This window comes from Lepisma saccharinum, chromosome 8 (assembly GCF_977018435.1).
Source record: "Lepisma saccharinum chromosome 8, izLepSacc3.1, whole genome shotgun sequence".
Lineage (NCBI taxonomy): Eukaryota > Metazoa > Arthropoda > Insecta > Zygentoma > Lepismatidae > Lepisma > Lepisma saccharinum.
This window is the reverse complement of record NC_139236.1, coordinates 83,382,372-83,399,029: the sequence shown is the minus strand read 5'-3', so window position 1 is coordinate 83,399,029 and position 16,658 is coordinate 83,382,372. Positions and strand designations below refer to the sequence as shown.

Below are 16,658 nucleotides of genomic sequence, written 5' to 3'. Positions count from 1 at the left end.
GAAAAAGTTGTTTTTAAAACTGATTTTGACTCACTTTTCTATGATTGGGCCAATATTGGCAACCACCGTTGGCCCAACGTAAGATCAACATCAATTTGCCAACCAACGTAAACCCAACCTTTCCTACGTAAAAACTGACGTTGGCCTAACTGTTGTGGTTACTTGGGAAAAGAAGCTAATTCCACTCGAGAATATTGGGCCAAGTTTACAAGTGAGCAGTTTAATAGTACTCATGACAGAAAACCATGCTCTGTCATGTATTTGCTCTTACAACTATATAAGCGCACTATTAGAAGAGAAATGTTTGTGTTATAAGTATAGTTTTTCAATCAAATGTAGGATTATATTAACCATTTTAACATCAAAATGTCATATTATATACCACTTTTGATCTCAAAATATGCCCAGTTGCACTGAAATCTTGATCTATTATTTACCATAAATATGTGGCTCATTTATTTATTTATTTTATTTACTAGTGGAAGCTCCAAAAGGGAGCTACTCGAAAGCAATATTAATGTACTCCATTCTTGAGAGCCAAGTAACTGTGGCATTTGGATGCAATTCTCAGACCAAGTATTACCCAATGAAAAAACACTTGGCAGGCCTTAGTCCTGTGGGGTTTGTTAACAAATATAATGGTAGGCAAATTTTCTATCGCTATTTACTCCTGAGCCTCTTCAATGATATGGTATTAATGCTGTCGAATAAATGACATGTATTCTCTTTAACAGCTATTTATAATTGAAGGGTCATTGGAAAAAAACGAACAGTTAAGTCAATTTTCTGTTGTAAATGAGGTAGTGGTGTCATTTTCTCCCATGTTGATGCTGTACTGGACTTTATAACATGCTTTCTTTCATTAAATTAAACACACACAGGAGATGTATTATGTAGAATTTTCAGTGAAAAATGCAGACTACACCAGGACACAAACCCGGGTCTCTGGCATACCCTGCCATTACTCTACCACAGAGCTATTGGGCCAGCCTGGCTTTGCCTGATTTTTTTGCTCCTGCTGTTTTGCCTGCGTGGAATCATCTCCACTAGGGCTACCGCAATGGGATCTGTACTTTTGAAACACTGTAGACATCGACGTTGCCTGGTTCCTCCCAGCGTAGAGATGTTCATTTTATTAAATTATGCACACACAGAACTTGTACTACATAGAATTTCTTTCGTTTCATGCATTTGACACTTTTCATCAAGGTATATGTTTCTTGTACCTTTTCATTTACATGTTCAGTAACATTTTGAAATTAAAAGTTAATTTTTTTTGGAGTTTGACAAGTTTTGACTTAATTTGTTTTGTCCTCTGATCCTTCAATTTTTATATTGCTACATGATTTCCATGTTCTGTACCAATAACATAACTGAGTAATAATTAACTGTTGATTTTTTTTTGTAGGTGGAAGTGCCCATTCCAAAGGAACTGCTATAGCAGCTGGTGGTGAGTACCTAATGCACTCACCATCAAAGTGTCTATTCATGTGAAGAGTATAAAAGGTTATGTAAAAGTTGTTATATGTTGAAAATAAGGGGAGGCGCTTGGGGTTTTCTAGCTTGTGCTGCTTAGCCCTCAAATGCAGTTTTCACCACTAGGTTTAATTGTACATGAAAAAGCCTAGTGTTAAGAATGCTACTTTCAGGTTTAATACACGGCAAGTGGAAAGGAACAAAACAACTTTGCACATTTTGTATAAAAGTTTGTATAAATGCATAAGGTATCAATAAATAAAATAACCCCATGGCGCAACAGCCCATTGAGGGCCTAGGCCTAACTACTGACTGCCACCCTCACTCCCACCTGATCCTACTCACTCACTAACCCAAGGTGGGAAATCATCCAACCAGTTAAGGAGTGACATGTGGTCAGCACGATGAACCCCCAGTCATCGTTGTAGGTTTCCATAACCATGTTACGCTACTCATTCCCAGCTCCCCAATTTCTTCACGATGGTGGGTGACCACCGGTCCCATACCCAGGCTGAAATCTCATTAGAAAAGTTGTTACGCTTCTTCCTGGAGACTCGAACCTGCATGCATCCCATAGTCTGAGCCCAAGGCAAGACACCTTAGACCGCACAGCCACGGTACGGGACATAATGTATCAATAGACTTCGGAAGTTTTATTAACATCACAATTAGCAAACATTCAGAAAAACCCAGGCGATTATAGGGTTCTTGCCATAAATAGGACAGCACCATCACATCTGCAGGTATAATTCTGGTAGCAATTGCAATACTCTGTTGTTGGAACCAGTAGTCACTGGCAAGTATTGGCAGGACTTCCACTTACGTAGCATCCTTCACAATAAGCCTTCTCCTGATAATTTTCCATTTTGTCACATTATTGTTTCATTCTTTTTGACTCTAAAGCATTCTTAAAGCAAACTCTTGTGAACTGCAACGGAGTACCTGGAACTTGTATATTTGTATATGTTGTTACCAAATTTAGATTGTTACAATATTTAAGTATATAACACAGGATCACTGGAAACTGGTAATACACTCCGTGGCAAAGAGAATCGCCCCCTAGTGATAAAATCTAATATTTTATTTCAAGCAGTGTTTTTTTTTTTTAATTATTTTAACAATTGTACATACTGTACGTAATTTTAACATTTTCTGATATTTTACTTACTCTAACAATGAAGGTAATAATGATTTAGTTGATTAAATTGTTAAGCTTTATGGCCTTTATTGCCTTCCATTATTGTTTAGTTACCTTTGTTTGGTCTGATGTATAGTTCAATCGTTACATTTGTTTAGGGATTGGTTTTATAACCTCGCTGAAACGTTTCTTGATCAGAAGTCTTCCTTCTTGCTCACACAAAGTACAGTAAATCGAAATGGGTAGAAAGCAGGGTGTTACAGATCTTAGTCCAAGAAAGCAAGGAAGGATACTTCAAATGTTAGAGGATAATGTGTCCAAGAAAGAAATTTCACGAAGATTTTATATTCATCCAAAATCTGTCACAAATGTTGTTTGGCGGAATACAGAGACTGGAAGTACAGACCATAGAAAAGACAGTGGAAGGAAACGGGTTACAACACCCAGGGATGATAGAAAATTGATTAGCTGACATTTGGAGTGGTGAAATCTGGAAAAAGGTATCGGAACGAACAATGAGAAGAAGGTGTGCAGAGATGAAACTGAAGAAGAAACCACATCAGCGAGGTTATGAAATCAATCCCTAAACAAATGTAACAATTGAACTATACATCAGACCAAACAAAGGTAACTAAACAATAGCGGAAGGCAATAAAGAAAATAAAGCTTAACAATTTAATCAACTAACCGCTTTCTTCGTTGCTTTTTTCATTATTTCCTTCATTGTTAGACTAAGTAAAATATCAGGAAATGTTCAAATTACGTACAATATGTACAATTCTCAAAATAATTACAAAAAAAACAACAAAAAAAACAACCTACTGCTTGAAAGAAGTATTGTAGTATTGGCATCAATTTTGTTTTTATGTTGTGTCAAGGCAGCCAAAATTTCCACTCTGTTTGAAACACTTTTGTAGTTTAAGCAATGAAGTTGATAGGACTTTTAGGCCATTACTTTGGCTATAATTTGTAGAGGTACATATTTTCGGTAAATATAAAAAGCAAAATTTTATTACACAACAGATTTGATTTCAAGTTCAAAAGCAGTAAATAAAATAAAATGTCGATGTTATAGCGGTAAAAAATCGGATCAAGCAGTATATAAAATAACAGTTTGATTTAAAAGTTGTGAAAATAATCTTAAATTTGATTAAAAAACTCCACTTATTACACAGAATAAACATATTCCTTCTAACAGCACAGGAGTATTAAGTTCATTCCTGTATAAGGGGGTCCATTTTTGTATCTCAAATATTTACACCAGAATTAATTAATTTTCCGTGAATTGCATATCTCACAGGATAATTCAAACTTCAGAAAGTGTCGCATCAGTATGCAAACTCTAAATTTCGTGTTTGAGTTTATTTTGCATTTTGTAGTTCAATTCACATCATTTCGTGACAAGACAGGGTAGGAAAATTTACCTCACACCTTTCAGAAACCCCGGTGAAGGCACATAGTGGTTTGGATTCCACTTTAAAAACTGTTGGTCCAGTCCCAATTAGCCTTGCTGTGCATAAAGTGGACTTAAAACGCTAAATCAACCAACCTTTCAGAATCATGAAAATTTAACATTACAATGTGTTATTTCACATTTCGTGTTTTCATCAAAAACGAAATATGCATGCTTCTAATAATTTGGTAATAAAAACAATAAAATGAAATTACTGGTTTAAAAGGGGATGGGAAATATGAAGGAAAGAGGGCAGTGTGGTTATGAATTCCAACTTTGTTAACATGATTACTGCCATATATATAGAGCCTTTCAGCTAGAATTTTTGTGGCAGCTATATACCTTCGAGGACTCGTCTGGTTTTACATCAGAATAAAATTGGTCAATGTGTTTTCTAGATTGTGGATGAAGAACTTATTTGCCTTCTGTTGTATGCCCTCTAAAATTTGAGTATATTTTCACAACTGCTTGAACTACATTTTTGAGTACTTCAAGAATGAAACTATTAGAAGTTTTAGAATATTACTCCTGACTGCAACTTGATAATAAAAAATTCAAATGTGACCAGTGGTTTAAGATGGGTAAAGGCAGTGGTTATTTATCCACCACTAACACCCTCGAAAAATACTTCTATGCTCCCTAATTTTTTTTTAAGAAGGCTAAATTTATGGCAATTATGCTCTAAATTTGCCTTTACACTTTTATAAATACAAACTTACATCCCCCGCATGATGGCAAATTCTGGCGAAACCCCTGAGTAAGAGCAGATTGAAGGTAGGTCACAAATGTGACTGATCTAACTGCAGTAACTTTTGAGCTGAAAATTTTGTAGCATCTAGATACTTTGGACTACTGGCTTGGTTAAATGAGCAAAATCAGTTGTTTCATCTCAAGATGACAAAAATTGTGATTTCCTGTATGTTATTGATTTTATAATATCTGGATATCTTCGAGTATTGATCCAGATTTACATTTGAGAAAAATCAAACAACATATTTCAGTATGATAGAATTTTAAACATATTGTAATCAAACTTTGGATATATAAGATATATTTTAATTTAGTTTTAAAAGTTGCTCTTGACATTTTCTTCCTTCGAGAAAATCTACTAAAGTCAGATTTTGTCTCAGTTAGATGTATTTCATCCATTATTGCAATTTATAATTCATTATTCTTATGCTAACTCTCTGGCTGAGCATGTTGACTACTTGCTCACACTCTTGTCATTGAATGTTCTGAATTTGAATCCCAACCTCAGCACAAGTTTTCCGTTGTATTTTTCAGTTCACACCAAATTGTGATCATCATTCATCCACTTTCAGTAGAGATGTAGCAATATCAAAGTAAAATATGTATTGTGTTTATGGCTGTTAGCCTACAAATAGCATATGAATGATGTATGAGACACATGTTGCCTGCACTTGTGCTGTTTCATGTTTTCATTATGATTTTGGTATGTACCTCTTCCGTTGTTAGGTGGAAATGCTGTTTCTGGATCAACTGCTGCGGCTTTGGGTGGTGGTAATGCTAATTCTAAGGGAACTGCTATAGCAGCAGGTGGTGGAAATGCTAACTCTCACTCAAATGCCCTAGCCGCAGGTGGTGGAAATGCTAACTCCCAATCAAATGCTGCAGCTCTAGGTAAGCAAGATATGTTCTGTAAAAAATATGATTAATTAAATTATTTATAGACTCCCACATATTCCTCATGAACAAATAACTTCAACTTCAAGTTACAGCTAATCAAATGGAAGTTTCGACTTTTCCTAACACAAACCTAAATCTACAAGCTGTGCTCTTCCTGTTCATGTGTTTTTCTACACCATTGGCAGTTTAATATTCTCAAGAGAACAAATAAAGTAAAACTAAGTTTTCTCCCCCTCCTACAACCACCCAGTGCAAAGACATTTCTTACTCTAGCATTCCACATGGAAAGGTCAGTGGGAAAAGGAGCAGTTTCAGGTCCATGCATCTTGCTGGACATGGAAAGTGTTCCTTGTGCCTTTAATGAGTTATATCTAGACCTCGGATTTTTTGGTTCTAAAATGTGTGCTTCTAGGTTCCTAAAATAAGCTCTAAAAATCCTAAAATTGGTTCTAAAATCTTAAAGTAGGTTCTAAAATCCTAAAATAGGCTCTAAATAATCTTAAAATGGATTCTAAAAATCCTAAAATAGGTCCTAAAAATTCTGAAATAAGTTCTAAAAATATTAAATTAGGCTCGAAAAATCCTGAAGTAGGTTCCAAAAAACTTAAATGGTACAAAATTCCTGATAAGTGCTGGTCAGATACAATCGTTAAGAAAAATCACAAGAACCGTAAGAAATTTTAGTAGGTATATGTAACAACCAAATATTAATTTCCTAATGAAATCTTCATTTGTATGAATCATTTTCAAAATTATCAACAAATTATTGCGATACTATACTTGTTCTATTAGCAAAAGTTACTTGTTGACATGAAAAATGAATTAGTATGTAAATTGGCTGCACAATATCAGGGTGGCTACTCACTTGGAATTCTTTGAATTCCGGGAATTTTGCGAGAATTACTGGCTCTGGAAATCATGCATGAATTCTGGTAAAACATGAAGGGAAAAAAAAGTACAATCAGATGATTTTATTTTAATTATCTTTCAACGGAAACATAGTCAGTGGTGCAAATTTGAATGTTGAAATGTTACTTCGCAAGGCGTGAATGCCAAGAAAGGACCGAACTGACGCGAAAGTGAGCAAGACCACGTGGATCACAAGTTTGGGCTGTGCAGGATCACTTTGGGCTCTGCAGGCAGTAGAGGCGATTGGATGCCAAAACTGGAAAGGGGAGGGAGGGGGTGCAAGAAGTGTTCTCTTTCTCTTTAGACAAGGCTTAGCATAGTGTGGGGGCAAAAAGTATAAGGCAACTGCCCCCTCTAATCGCCACCACTGTGTGCAGGTAACAGTGGTGTCAGACATTTTGTTTTGTTTGGAGCTTAGAAAAACATCATAGTCTTGGAGGGAGGAGCGAAACAGACAGAAAAGTTGTTTAAAACACGCAAGTCATTGAATTGTTTGGTCACCGAACCAAGTAAATACCTCTGTGAGATATAAAAATCCTGTAAAATCTAAAAATATATATAAAAGACCTAAAAAAAGGTTTAATTTAGGTACATAAACCTAAAATAGGTTCTAACAAGCAAAATACAGTCCCGTCCAAATTAATCGGAACAAGATATTTTTATGCATGATAGAGTCTCAAACTTTACTATGGTTTCATGATGATGAATCTATGACAAATCGTGTAATACAAATTATATAACAGAAAGAAGAACATATTAGCTATTAAGAAATATTACGAATATGTAATTTATTGTTTCTGAAAAGTGTAATTGATGAATTGGGGTATAAGTACAAAACAACACATAATTTGTGTAGTTGTTGTCATATTTCAATTAATTCGCACGGGACTGTAGACCTCATTTCTGATTGGCCTACTTTATTTGAAATATTTTCTCAATGTTCGTACATTTATTAGTGGGCGAATTCACACATACGTACAGTCTCGTGCGAATTAATTGAAATACGACAATAACTACACACTTTATGTATTTTTTGTACTTATACCCTAATTCATCAATTACACTATTCAGAAAAATAAATTACATATTCGTAATATTTCTTAATAGCTAATATGTTCTTCTTTCTGTTATATTATTTGAATTACACGATTTGTCATAGATTCATCATCATGAAACCATAGTCAAGTTTGAGACTCTATCATGCATAAAAATATCTTGTTCCGATTAATTCGCATGGGACTGTAGGTTATTTTAGTCACTATAAAACTTTGTCAGTTGTTGCATTTTTTAACGAAACACTGACATAACTTGTTATTTCTAATTTGCCTGCAAAGGAAAAAAATAGGTTAAAAACCTAAGATCCGAGGTCTAGTTATATCACACAACTCGCAAAGAGCACATACCTGGGACACCTGGCATCAAAGCTTGCTGTGCTAACCACCCCACCATGGAGTTTGGTGACACTTAGACAAAACTAATGATATAACACCCATACCATGATTTGAACTCTGATCTTTCGTAGGCTACATAGTCAATCAAGACTTAATGTGCTAGATGCTGAGCCACCGTGACAGAAAGTGTATTAATTTTTTGCAATGTTTTTGCTGCAGCTATGATATTTTGCAACAATTATAAAAGAAGTAAAGTAAAAGTAAACTGCTCCCCTGTGCTTTGTGCCATGCAATGATGGCGTATAGGGAGAGTGGAGTTAGGGCCCACACTATCTTGATCACTGCCGAAGGTGGGGGTGATGTGATCAGCACCACACCCCTGGCTGCCTTTACCCCAACAGAGTTTCCTCCAAGTACCCACTTTATATGATGCTGGGTGGGCACTGATGCTGCTTGAACAGGTGGAAAAAGATTTTTTGTTCTCCCCTGCTGGGAATTGAACCCGGGTCTCTCCCCATGGTAGTCAGATGCCTTAACAACTGAGCTAACGTGGCTCCCTAATGTCGACAATTATACAAGAAAATATTTTACAAAAAAATAGCAATGCAAATTTAATTATTTAATAAAATGGTTAATTTATTTGCTAAGCACAAATCACAAATTACCCACTGATCAAGATCTTAATTTACATCAGACTAAAAATGTATTTCCCTTTCTAGGAGGTGGTGATGCACATTCACATTCAAATGCTATAGCCACAGGAGGTGGTGATGCAAATTCAAATGCAAATTCTTTAGCAAAAGGAGGTGGTGATGCATATTCAACTTCAAACTCATTAGCCATGGGAGGCGGTAACGCAAATTCAGCTTCAAACGCAGTAGCCGAAGGAGGCGGTGACGCACATTCAAGTTCAAATGCAGTGGCTACAGGTAAGGAACATTTTGCTTTCTTCGCCTTTCTGTAGCACAGAAACTACAAAGTTGTAACTACATAATACCGTATTTACGCATGCATAATGCAATGTGCACGTGTGCATAATGTGCACCATGGTTTTTGATGGGGAAAAACAACAAACAATTATATCTCATGTGTAATGTGCAGTACAATTCAGATTCAAGAAATGGTTTCTTAGTTGTAGGTCGTAAAGCTGTTGCTATGACGATCAAGACCAAATTACATCATCAATGAGTCACCTGTCGCTATGTGAACCAAGTGGATAATATCATCTTGAAATATACAATCAGTCACCAACCTACACCACCTCTCCCTCTCTGCCTCCACTGTTTTTAGCTTCTTAAAGCTTTCTCTTCTGTAACCACCTTGTTTATTCTGTAGTACAAGGAAGCGAGATCAAAATTACATTATGCATTTGCAGTGCTAAGGAAGTTATTTTCTATTATTTCTTACCCAACAAGTACTGCTGATACGCATCACATGCAATGGGAGGTGCATGCACAAATTCTGCTAGAATGGCACGGTGTCGCAAAATGTTCGCTTACAAAGTGGAAAATCATGGAAAATGGCCATTTCACTTTTATAATGTATTTTTTTAAAATTATTATTACTAAAGAAATCCAACCTGGTAATTTGTATTTGCAGCTGTTGATATATATACGGTCACATAATTATTCGGACAGATAAGATTTCTGAATATTTACTGACGTAGTCGTGATATAATACGATGAAAAATATTTAATATTTATTTAACAAACAAAACACAATATGAGCACACTGTTAATTATCTTCAATTATGTTTAATATAATATATTAGTAAATGTTTTCATTAAACAAAACAAATAATTTTGTGGGTTAAACAAAATTATTCGGACACATGGAAGGAGAAACAGGAAAACACGCTTGAAAAGCAACGAACAGAAATGTCAGTATCTGGTAGGCATCCCTTTCATTTTTAACATCTCGGATAAACGATTTGGCATACTTTCTACCAATTTTCTGGTGTACACTGGCGATATGTTGGCCCATTCATGTTGAAGTCTCTCCTTGAGGTCTGTCTTCGAGGTTAGGTGTTTTCCTCACTTCTTTTTCCAACTTACACCAGAGGTGCTCAATGACGTTCAAGTCTGGAGACTGCGGTGGAGGAAGGAGCACTTTTGGGCAGTTGTACAATAACCATTCTTGTACTATGCGGGAAGTGTGCTTCGGGTCATTATCTTGATAAAACATAAAGTTACAAAGAATGCCCATCATTTCAGCACTAGTTTTTAGATTTGACTTCAGAATGTCAAGGTAACGGTACCTGTCCATTGTCTGTTCGATGAAAGCCAATTTACCAATGCCTTGGGCTGACATGCAGCCCCAAACCATTACGTGACCACCCCCGTGCTTCACTGTTGCTTGCAAATTTTTCCCTCGGTGCTCCTCATTTGGTTTACGCCACACTGTTACCCTCCCATCTGACTCACAAATATTGAATTTACTCTCGTCAGTGAAAATTACCCGATTCCACCATGTCTGATCCTTTCCTAAGTGTTCCTTTGTGAACATCAGTCTTTTTGTCCTGTTTAGCTTACTTACAAATGGCTTTCTCCTGGCTACACGACCATGATAGTTTGCCCTTCTGAGCACTCTTCGTATAGTTTCAGGATGGCTATGCTTTCCACACTCCTCAGCTACCTCAGCACACACCATTGGAGCACTCATCTTTGTTTTTGTTTTTTAATTTTCCTCACGATTACTGTCTCTTCTCTGGGGGAAAAATTCTTGGTCTCCCTGTGAGACCGTGGGACTCGATCCTGTCTTCATCTTTAAATCGCTTAACAATATCTGCAACTGTACTTTTTTTTCATTTTCAACATTGAGGCAATTGCACGGTAAGTTTTACCCTTAGCGTGGTGCCATATCACTAACTGACATTGTTCAAATGAACTTTCCTTTCCTCTTTGCCCCATTTCTACATAGAAAATGTTCTTATATCACAACTTTGTTAAACAAAATGCGATCGTAATTGCTATAGAAACCTACAGGAAACCAGAGTTAATATATATGAACAGAGTATACATACATCAATCAATCCGTAAATCGAAATTGTCACTGTATCGCAAATTTACGTTAACATTTACTATGTGTCCGAATAATTTTGTGGCACTATTTTTGCAATGGTAGGGATTCATCCTTCGTTATATTGTTGCTGATGTTCGTTTTTTAACTTTTTATCGTCCAATTTTGTGCTAAACATGACATTTTTTAAACGAAAACCAACTTCAACGCTGTACACAGATTTCACTCCCTTCCGGCTCTTAAACGTTAGAAATTTACTGTGTGTCCGAATAATTATGTGACTCACTGTGTGTGTCTATATATATATATATATATATATATATATATATATATATATATATATATATATATATATATATGTTATATGCAGCAACATAGTGAAAACATGCGTGGTTTAATGTTAATTACCGTATTTACTCATGAATAATGCACACTTTTTTTTCCAAAATTTTTGCCTCCAAAAACCGTGGTGCATATTATGCTCAGAATAATTCAGACAGCCAACATTAAAACCACGCATGTTTTCACTATGTGTTCACTATATATATATATGTTATATGCAGCAACATAGTGAAAACATGCGTGGTTTTAATGTTGGCTGTCTGAATTATTCTGAGCATAATATGCACCACGGTTTTTGGAGGCAAAAATTTTGGAAAAAAAAGTGTGCATTATTCATGAGTAAATACGGTAATTATTATTTATTTTTAAAATTTAGTTTGCATTAGCAATCGTGCATATTAATTGGTGTTCTAGTAATACCGACCAATATAACCTTGTCAGTGTGTCATCAGTAAACTTAACATGGGTATCATCAAAATGTACATATTAGTGCATCCACTATTTGTATAATGTAAATTAAATTATTTACATTGATACTTTATTAGAAATACAAAAAAAGCAGCAAAATAGTATTAGATTAAAGTACATGTTTTATTTGTTTAATTTTTCTTTAAGTATTTATCCAAACTAAATATTTTCTATATTTTAGCCTTGCATTGCCCGACTTAAAATAGGAGTGTCCATAAAGTCTCATCTCACCCTGGGTATTGTGAGAATCGCTGTAAATAGGAAGAAATGGCAAAACACGTATTCCATGATGTTCAGGGGGAAACGTTTTGAGGCCAACCATTCCCTACCTGGGCCCCCCCACAAAGAGGTAGTAGGCTGGGGTCGACTCAATTTTTTGAAATAGCAAGGGGGTCGAAGAATATGTCGTTTGAAAGGTCTTATCATAACAACAATAATACAGCAAATCTGGGGTCTCTACGTAGCTCCAATTGACAATGGAGTGAAATCAAATGTGGAACATGACCAGCATTGAACAGGACTCCAACTCAGACAGTAATAATCCTAGACAACAGTGGGAGCTGGAAAAATGTTCCTACACTGTAGCATGATTTGGAGATATCCTAGCAGTGCCTACAAATATGTACACCCCCCCCCCCTGCAAGAAATGGATAGCGTCCGTACACAAAACTGCATATCATCGCACCCCCTGAGATTGCTACCAGGAGGACACGAACTGACATGCACAATCGCAACTCAAGGCAAATGGTGAAGGAGGCACGTAGTTACATGTACAATGTCAACTGAAGGCAAATGGGGGGTTACAAGATGTTACAACACGTACACCACTAAAAATCAAATTGAGCTTACCTACTATTTACAGAAGATGTTCGAAATGAGCCCCATTCACTTGTTTGAAGGAGAATGCAGACGGAGTATCGAACCAGACCAAGTAATCAGTGTTACTACTGCGATGAAGATTCAACAGGAGAGGACTTGTGTTCTCGTAAGCAAACAGACTGGATCGCAAAAGTTTAAAGTGACTTTGAAATACTGGACGTAGAAAAGTTGTAGTGTCATACACACTGTGTTCTACTAACGTGTTTCCTGTATCTTCCGTTACCGTGGTTCTGTTTGTGTGTGTGTATTGGTGGTTAAAGTGTTTGCAACGATGAGAAAAATGAATGGTGCCGAAAGGGCACGTTCTGGCGCAGACAAAGTGGAAATTATCTTTATTTTCGGTGAATGTGGCAGAAACTACCGTGGCACTGCTAGATGATTTAACGAATTGTATCCCCAACGCCCTAGTATTGACCATAAGTATGTTTCAGACCTAATGAAAAAATTCCGTGAAACGCAAAACGTCAATGACAGATGACATCCAGGACGACCTCACATAGATGAGGCAACAGTGTTCGAAGTTATAGGACACGTAACTGTAAACCCTGAAACGTCTCTCAGACAAATAGAAGAAGCAAGTAACATTCCACGGAGTTCTAACAGTAAGGTGTTAAAATTACACAAATTTCATCCTTACAAAATGCAGATAAAGCAAGAACTAGGAGATGATGATTTCGGTAGACGAATTGAGTTTTGCGAAATTATGTGCAACAGGATTGCTAACAACGAGAACTTCTTACACAACATCTGTTTCAGTGACGAAAGTTCTTTTTTACCTAAATGGCTGTGTTAATAAACACAATGTTCGAGTATGGGCAGATGTTAATCCCCATGTTGTGAGGGAAGGCCATACGCAAAGACCTGAGAAGGTTAATGTGTGGGCAGGTATTTAAGAAACCACATAATTGTACCCCTATTTCTTAATGGCAATTTAAACTAATCTGTACCTGCAAATTGTACGTGAGACAGTGGATCCCTTGGTAACGGACCTTGTAGAAAACTCGGTCTATGTCAATGGTGTGCCTGAATTTGATGCGGACAATATCGTTTTTCAGTAAGATGGATGTCCTGCACACTACAGCCAGGACGTACGCGAGTACTTGAATTAACATTATTCCAATAGGTGGATAAGCTGTCATGGTACCATCGAATGGCCTGCGAGATTGCCTGATTTGTCTCCGAACGATTTTTTCCGTTGGGGACACCTTAAATCTGTTGTGTACAAAACATAACCTAGTAATCTTGCTGATCTCCAACAAAGAATAATAGCAGCCTGTAGAGACATTTCAGCAGAAATGTTCAGCAATGTGCGACGTGCATTTCATACTCGTCTGTTCTACTGCCAAGAAGTGAATGGGGCTCATTTCGAACATCTTCTGTAAATAGTAGGTAAGCTCAATTTGACTTTTAGTGCTGCACGTGTTGTAACATCTTGTAACCCCCCCCCCCCCCTTCCCCATTTGCCTTCAGTTGACATTGCACATGTAACTACGTGCCTCTTTCACCATTTGCTTTGAGTTGCAATTGTGCATGTTGTGGTTTTGTGTACAGATCTTGCCATCTCTTTGGAAGGGGGTGGGTGTACATATTTGTGGACACTGCTAGGATATCTCCAAATCATGCTACAGTGTAGGAACATTTTTCCAGCTCCCACTGTTTTCTAGGATTACTACTGTAGGAGTTGGAGTCCTGTCCAATGCTGGTCATGTTCCACATTTGATTTCACGCCATTGTCAATTGGAGCTACGTAGAGACCCCTGATTTGCTGTTGTTATGATAAGACATTTCAAACGACATATTCTTCGACCCCCCCTTGCTATTTTAAAAAATTGAGTGGTCCCCAGCCTACCTCCTTGTGGGGGGCCCAGGTAGGGAATGATTGCACTCAAAACGTTTCCCCCCTGAACATCATGGAATACTTGTTTCACCATTTCTTCCTATATACAGCCATTCTCACAATACCCAGGGTGGGGTGAGACTTAATGGACACCCTGTATATTACATAGAAGCATTACCAGCTTAATACCATTTTATGATGAGGATATTTTTAAAAAAAATCCATTTCTTCTATTATATTATTTTATGGTGCTATCTACTACTTGAGTTAATCACAATAATGAGGATAAACTTATAGAATAGGTGATGGAACAAACACAACCATCGCTTACCTGAGCCAAGCATCAAGTTAAGTTTTCAGCAGGTTTTCGCATATGTAGATCCAATCATGCGTGCAAGAATATAGTTCCACTGAGATGGGATCTATTGCGATATCAACTGCATACTTGCAAGAAACCAGTTATTTAATTTGTAAAATACCGACAAGATAATATATCCATTGGCAGGCATGAACTTGATCGGTTGCAATCACTGTGCAGACGAACTTGGATCCGCAGATTTGCCAACTATGATCTCTATTGTGCTGAAGAATCGCTGAAGCCCAAGAGCTAGTCGAGCAAGACTGAATGCGTTGCTGAGTGTGTGTAATCCGTGATACCAGTGTTGCACATCCAACTATTTTAACCCTATGTTTGTTGTGATTAATAATCGTGCTATACAGCGGCAAGAATGGCTGAATCTCCTGTTCAGCGTGCAGTTTTACTAGAGTGTTATTTTGGACTTCATCCAAAGGGAAATGCTCTTCAAAGTCAAACAAGTTGTTTTAAATGCATAGTCCTCCTTGCGGCAACAAGATCAAAGTAAAACAGAGCGTGAGGTGATTTGCCGTCAATGTGCGCATGAACTGTATCACGGGTGTTGAATGAATTTGCAGTTTGAGTTTAGCATGTCTATTATTTGGACGAGAGGTGCTTTTACTTGGTGGGGGGAGGAGGGTGTACATTGAATCAAACATTGAAGGATACCACCATGCAAAACCACCGCCAGGGCTGAAGAAACAGACTAGAAAGGGAGAGGGGAAGGGGAGGCTTATTGTTTCACCCACTGGTGACGAAAGCTTTGTTGAAGGTGCATATTTACTGTGCCGTGCAAAGAAAGGGAAGGGTGATTATCAGCAAGAAATAGACAGACCAATATTTGAATCCTGGTTTAGTGAAATGATTCATAAATTGAAACCAAAGTAATAGCAACAGACAATGCACCTGATTGTATATATCACCAATAACAAATCATGTCTTTTTTGGTGGTATAACTTGAAGTGCATGTGTCTTACAGTAACGGGTGTATTGCGAACGAAGCAACCAAGTTTTTCATAAATGTATTTCTTCCTAAACCAAAAACAATAATTTGTCATTAAATTCAAGAGAAGCCTATCGTTGTTTACTTTTATCTTTGTTTATTTTTCTTTTTGCGTGCTTGAAATATACACACATGCTCTCATGTTTTGAAGATATTTCGCACTTATATTAAGTAATGACACATTTATTAAATAATCTATGTGCAGAAAGTAGTTTTAAAATTTTATGTTTCAGGAGACAAAGAGAAGCAAAAATACATTCCGCTTCACATGCATGCAGGTTTTGATGTGTTGTGCGGTTGGCAATACTGTGGATTTTCTCAGTGTCTGCGATGTTCGCAGCTCGGCGGTTGAGGAAAGACTGGCACGGAAGATTCTGAGCTCAGTTCTCGTGCAGATTGATACATAAAACCTGCTGCAAAGTTAGCTTGACGTGCGGCTTAGGGTTCAAACCTAACTATCTTAGCTTCATAGCACATTACACCTTCCTGTTTATCAACTTATCACACATGTATGTTCATGCATTCACTGAAATTTGTTATTTTTATATAGCTCAGGACGTGATTGCATTTTCTCTTACGGAATTGGCAATTTATTTTTAGTTTCTAAATTATTCTACCCTTTCTTGAATATGCCTGTTGGTAAAGAAGAAATTCTAAATAATTGTACACATTTTTTTTTCATGGTAGGTCGAGGTGGTCCATGCACCCCTTGTGCAATGAGTGACTACTTAGGTAAACAGAC

At 37.0% G+C, this 16,658-nt stretch overlaps 1 protein-coding gene across 1 annotated transcript in view; it reads left to right on the top strand.

The window, feature by feature from the left end:
• LOC145991870 (uncharacterized) overlaps positions 1-16,658 on the top strand; it is a 169,722-nt gene that overhangs the window by 45,625 nt on the left and 107,439 nt on the right. Inside the window, exons 20-23 of the mRNA XM_083127906.1 lie at positions 1,409-1,450; positions 5,544-5,708; positions 8,734-8,943; positions 16,604-16,648. Coding sequence (XP_082984032.1) covers positions 1,409-1,450; positions 5,544-5,708; positions 8,734-8,943; positions 16,604-16,648 — 462 coding nt within the window. The remainder of the gene's footprint in view (positions 1-1,408; positions 1,451-5,543; positions 5,709-8,733; positions 8,944-16,603; positions 16,649-16,658) is intronic.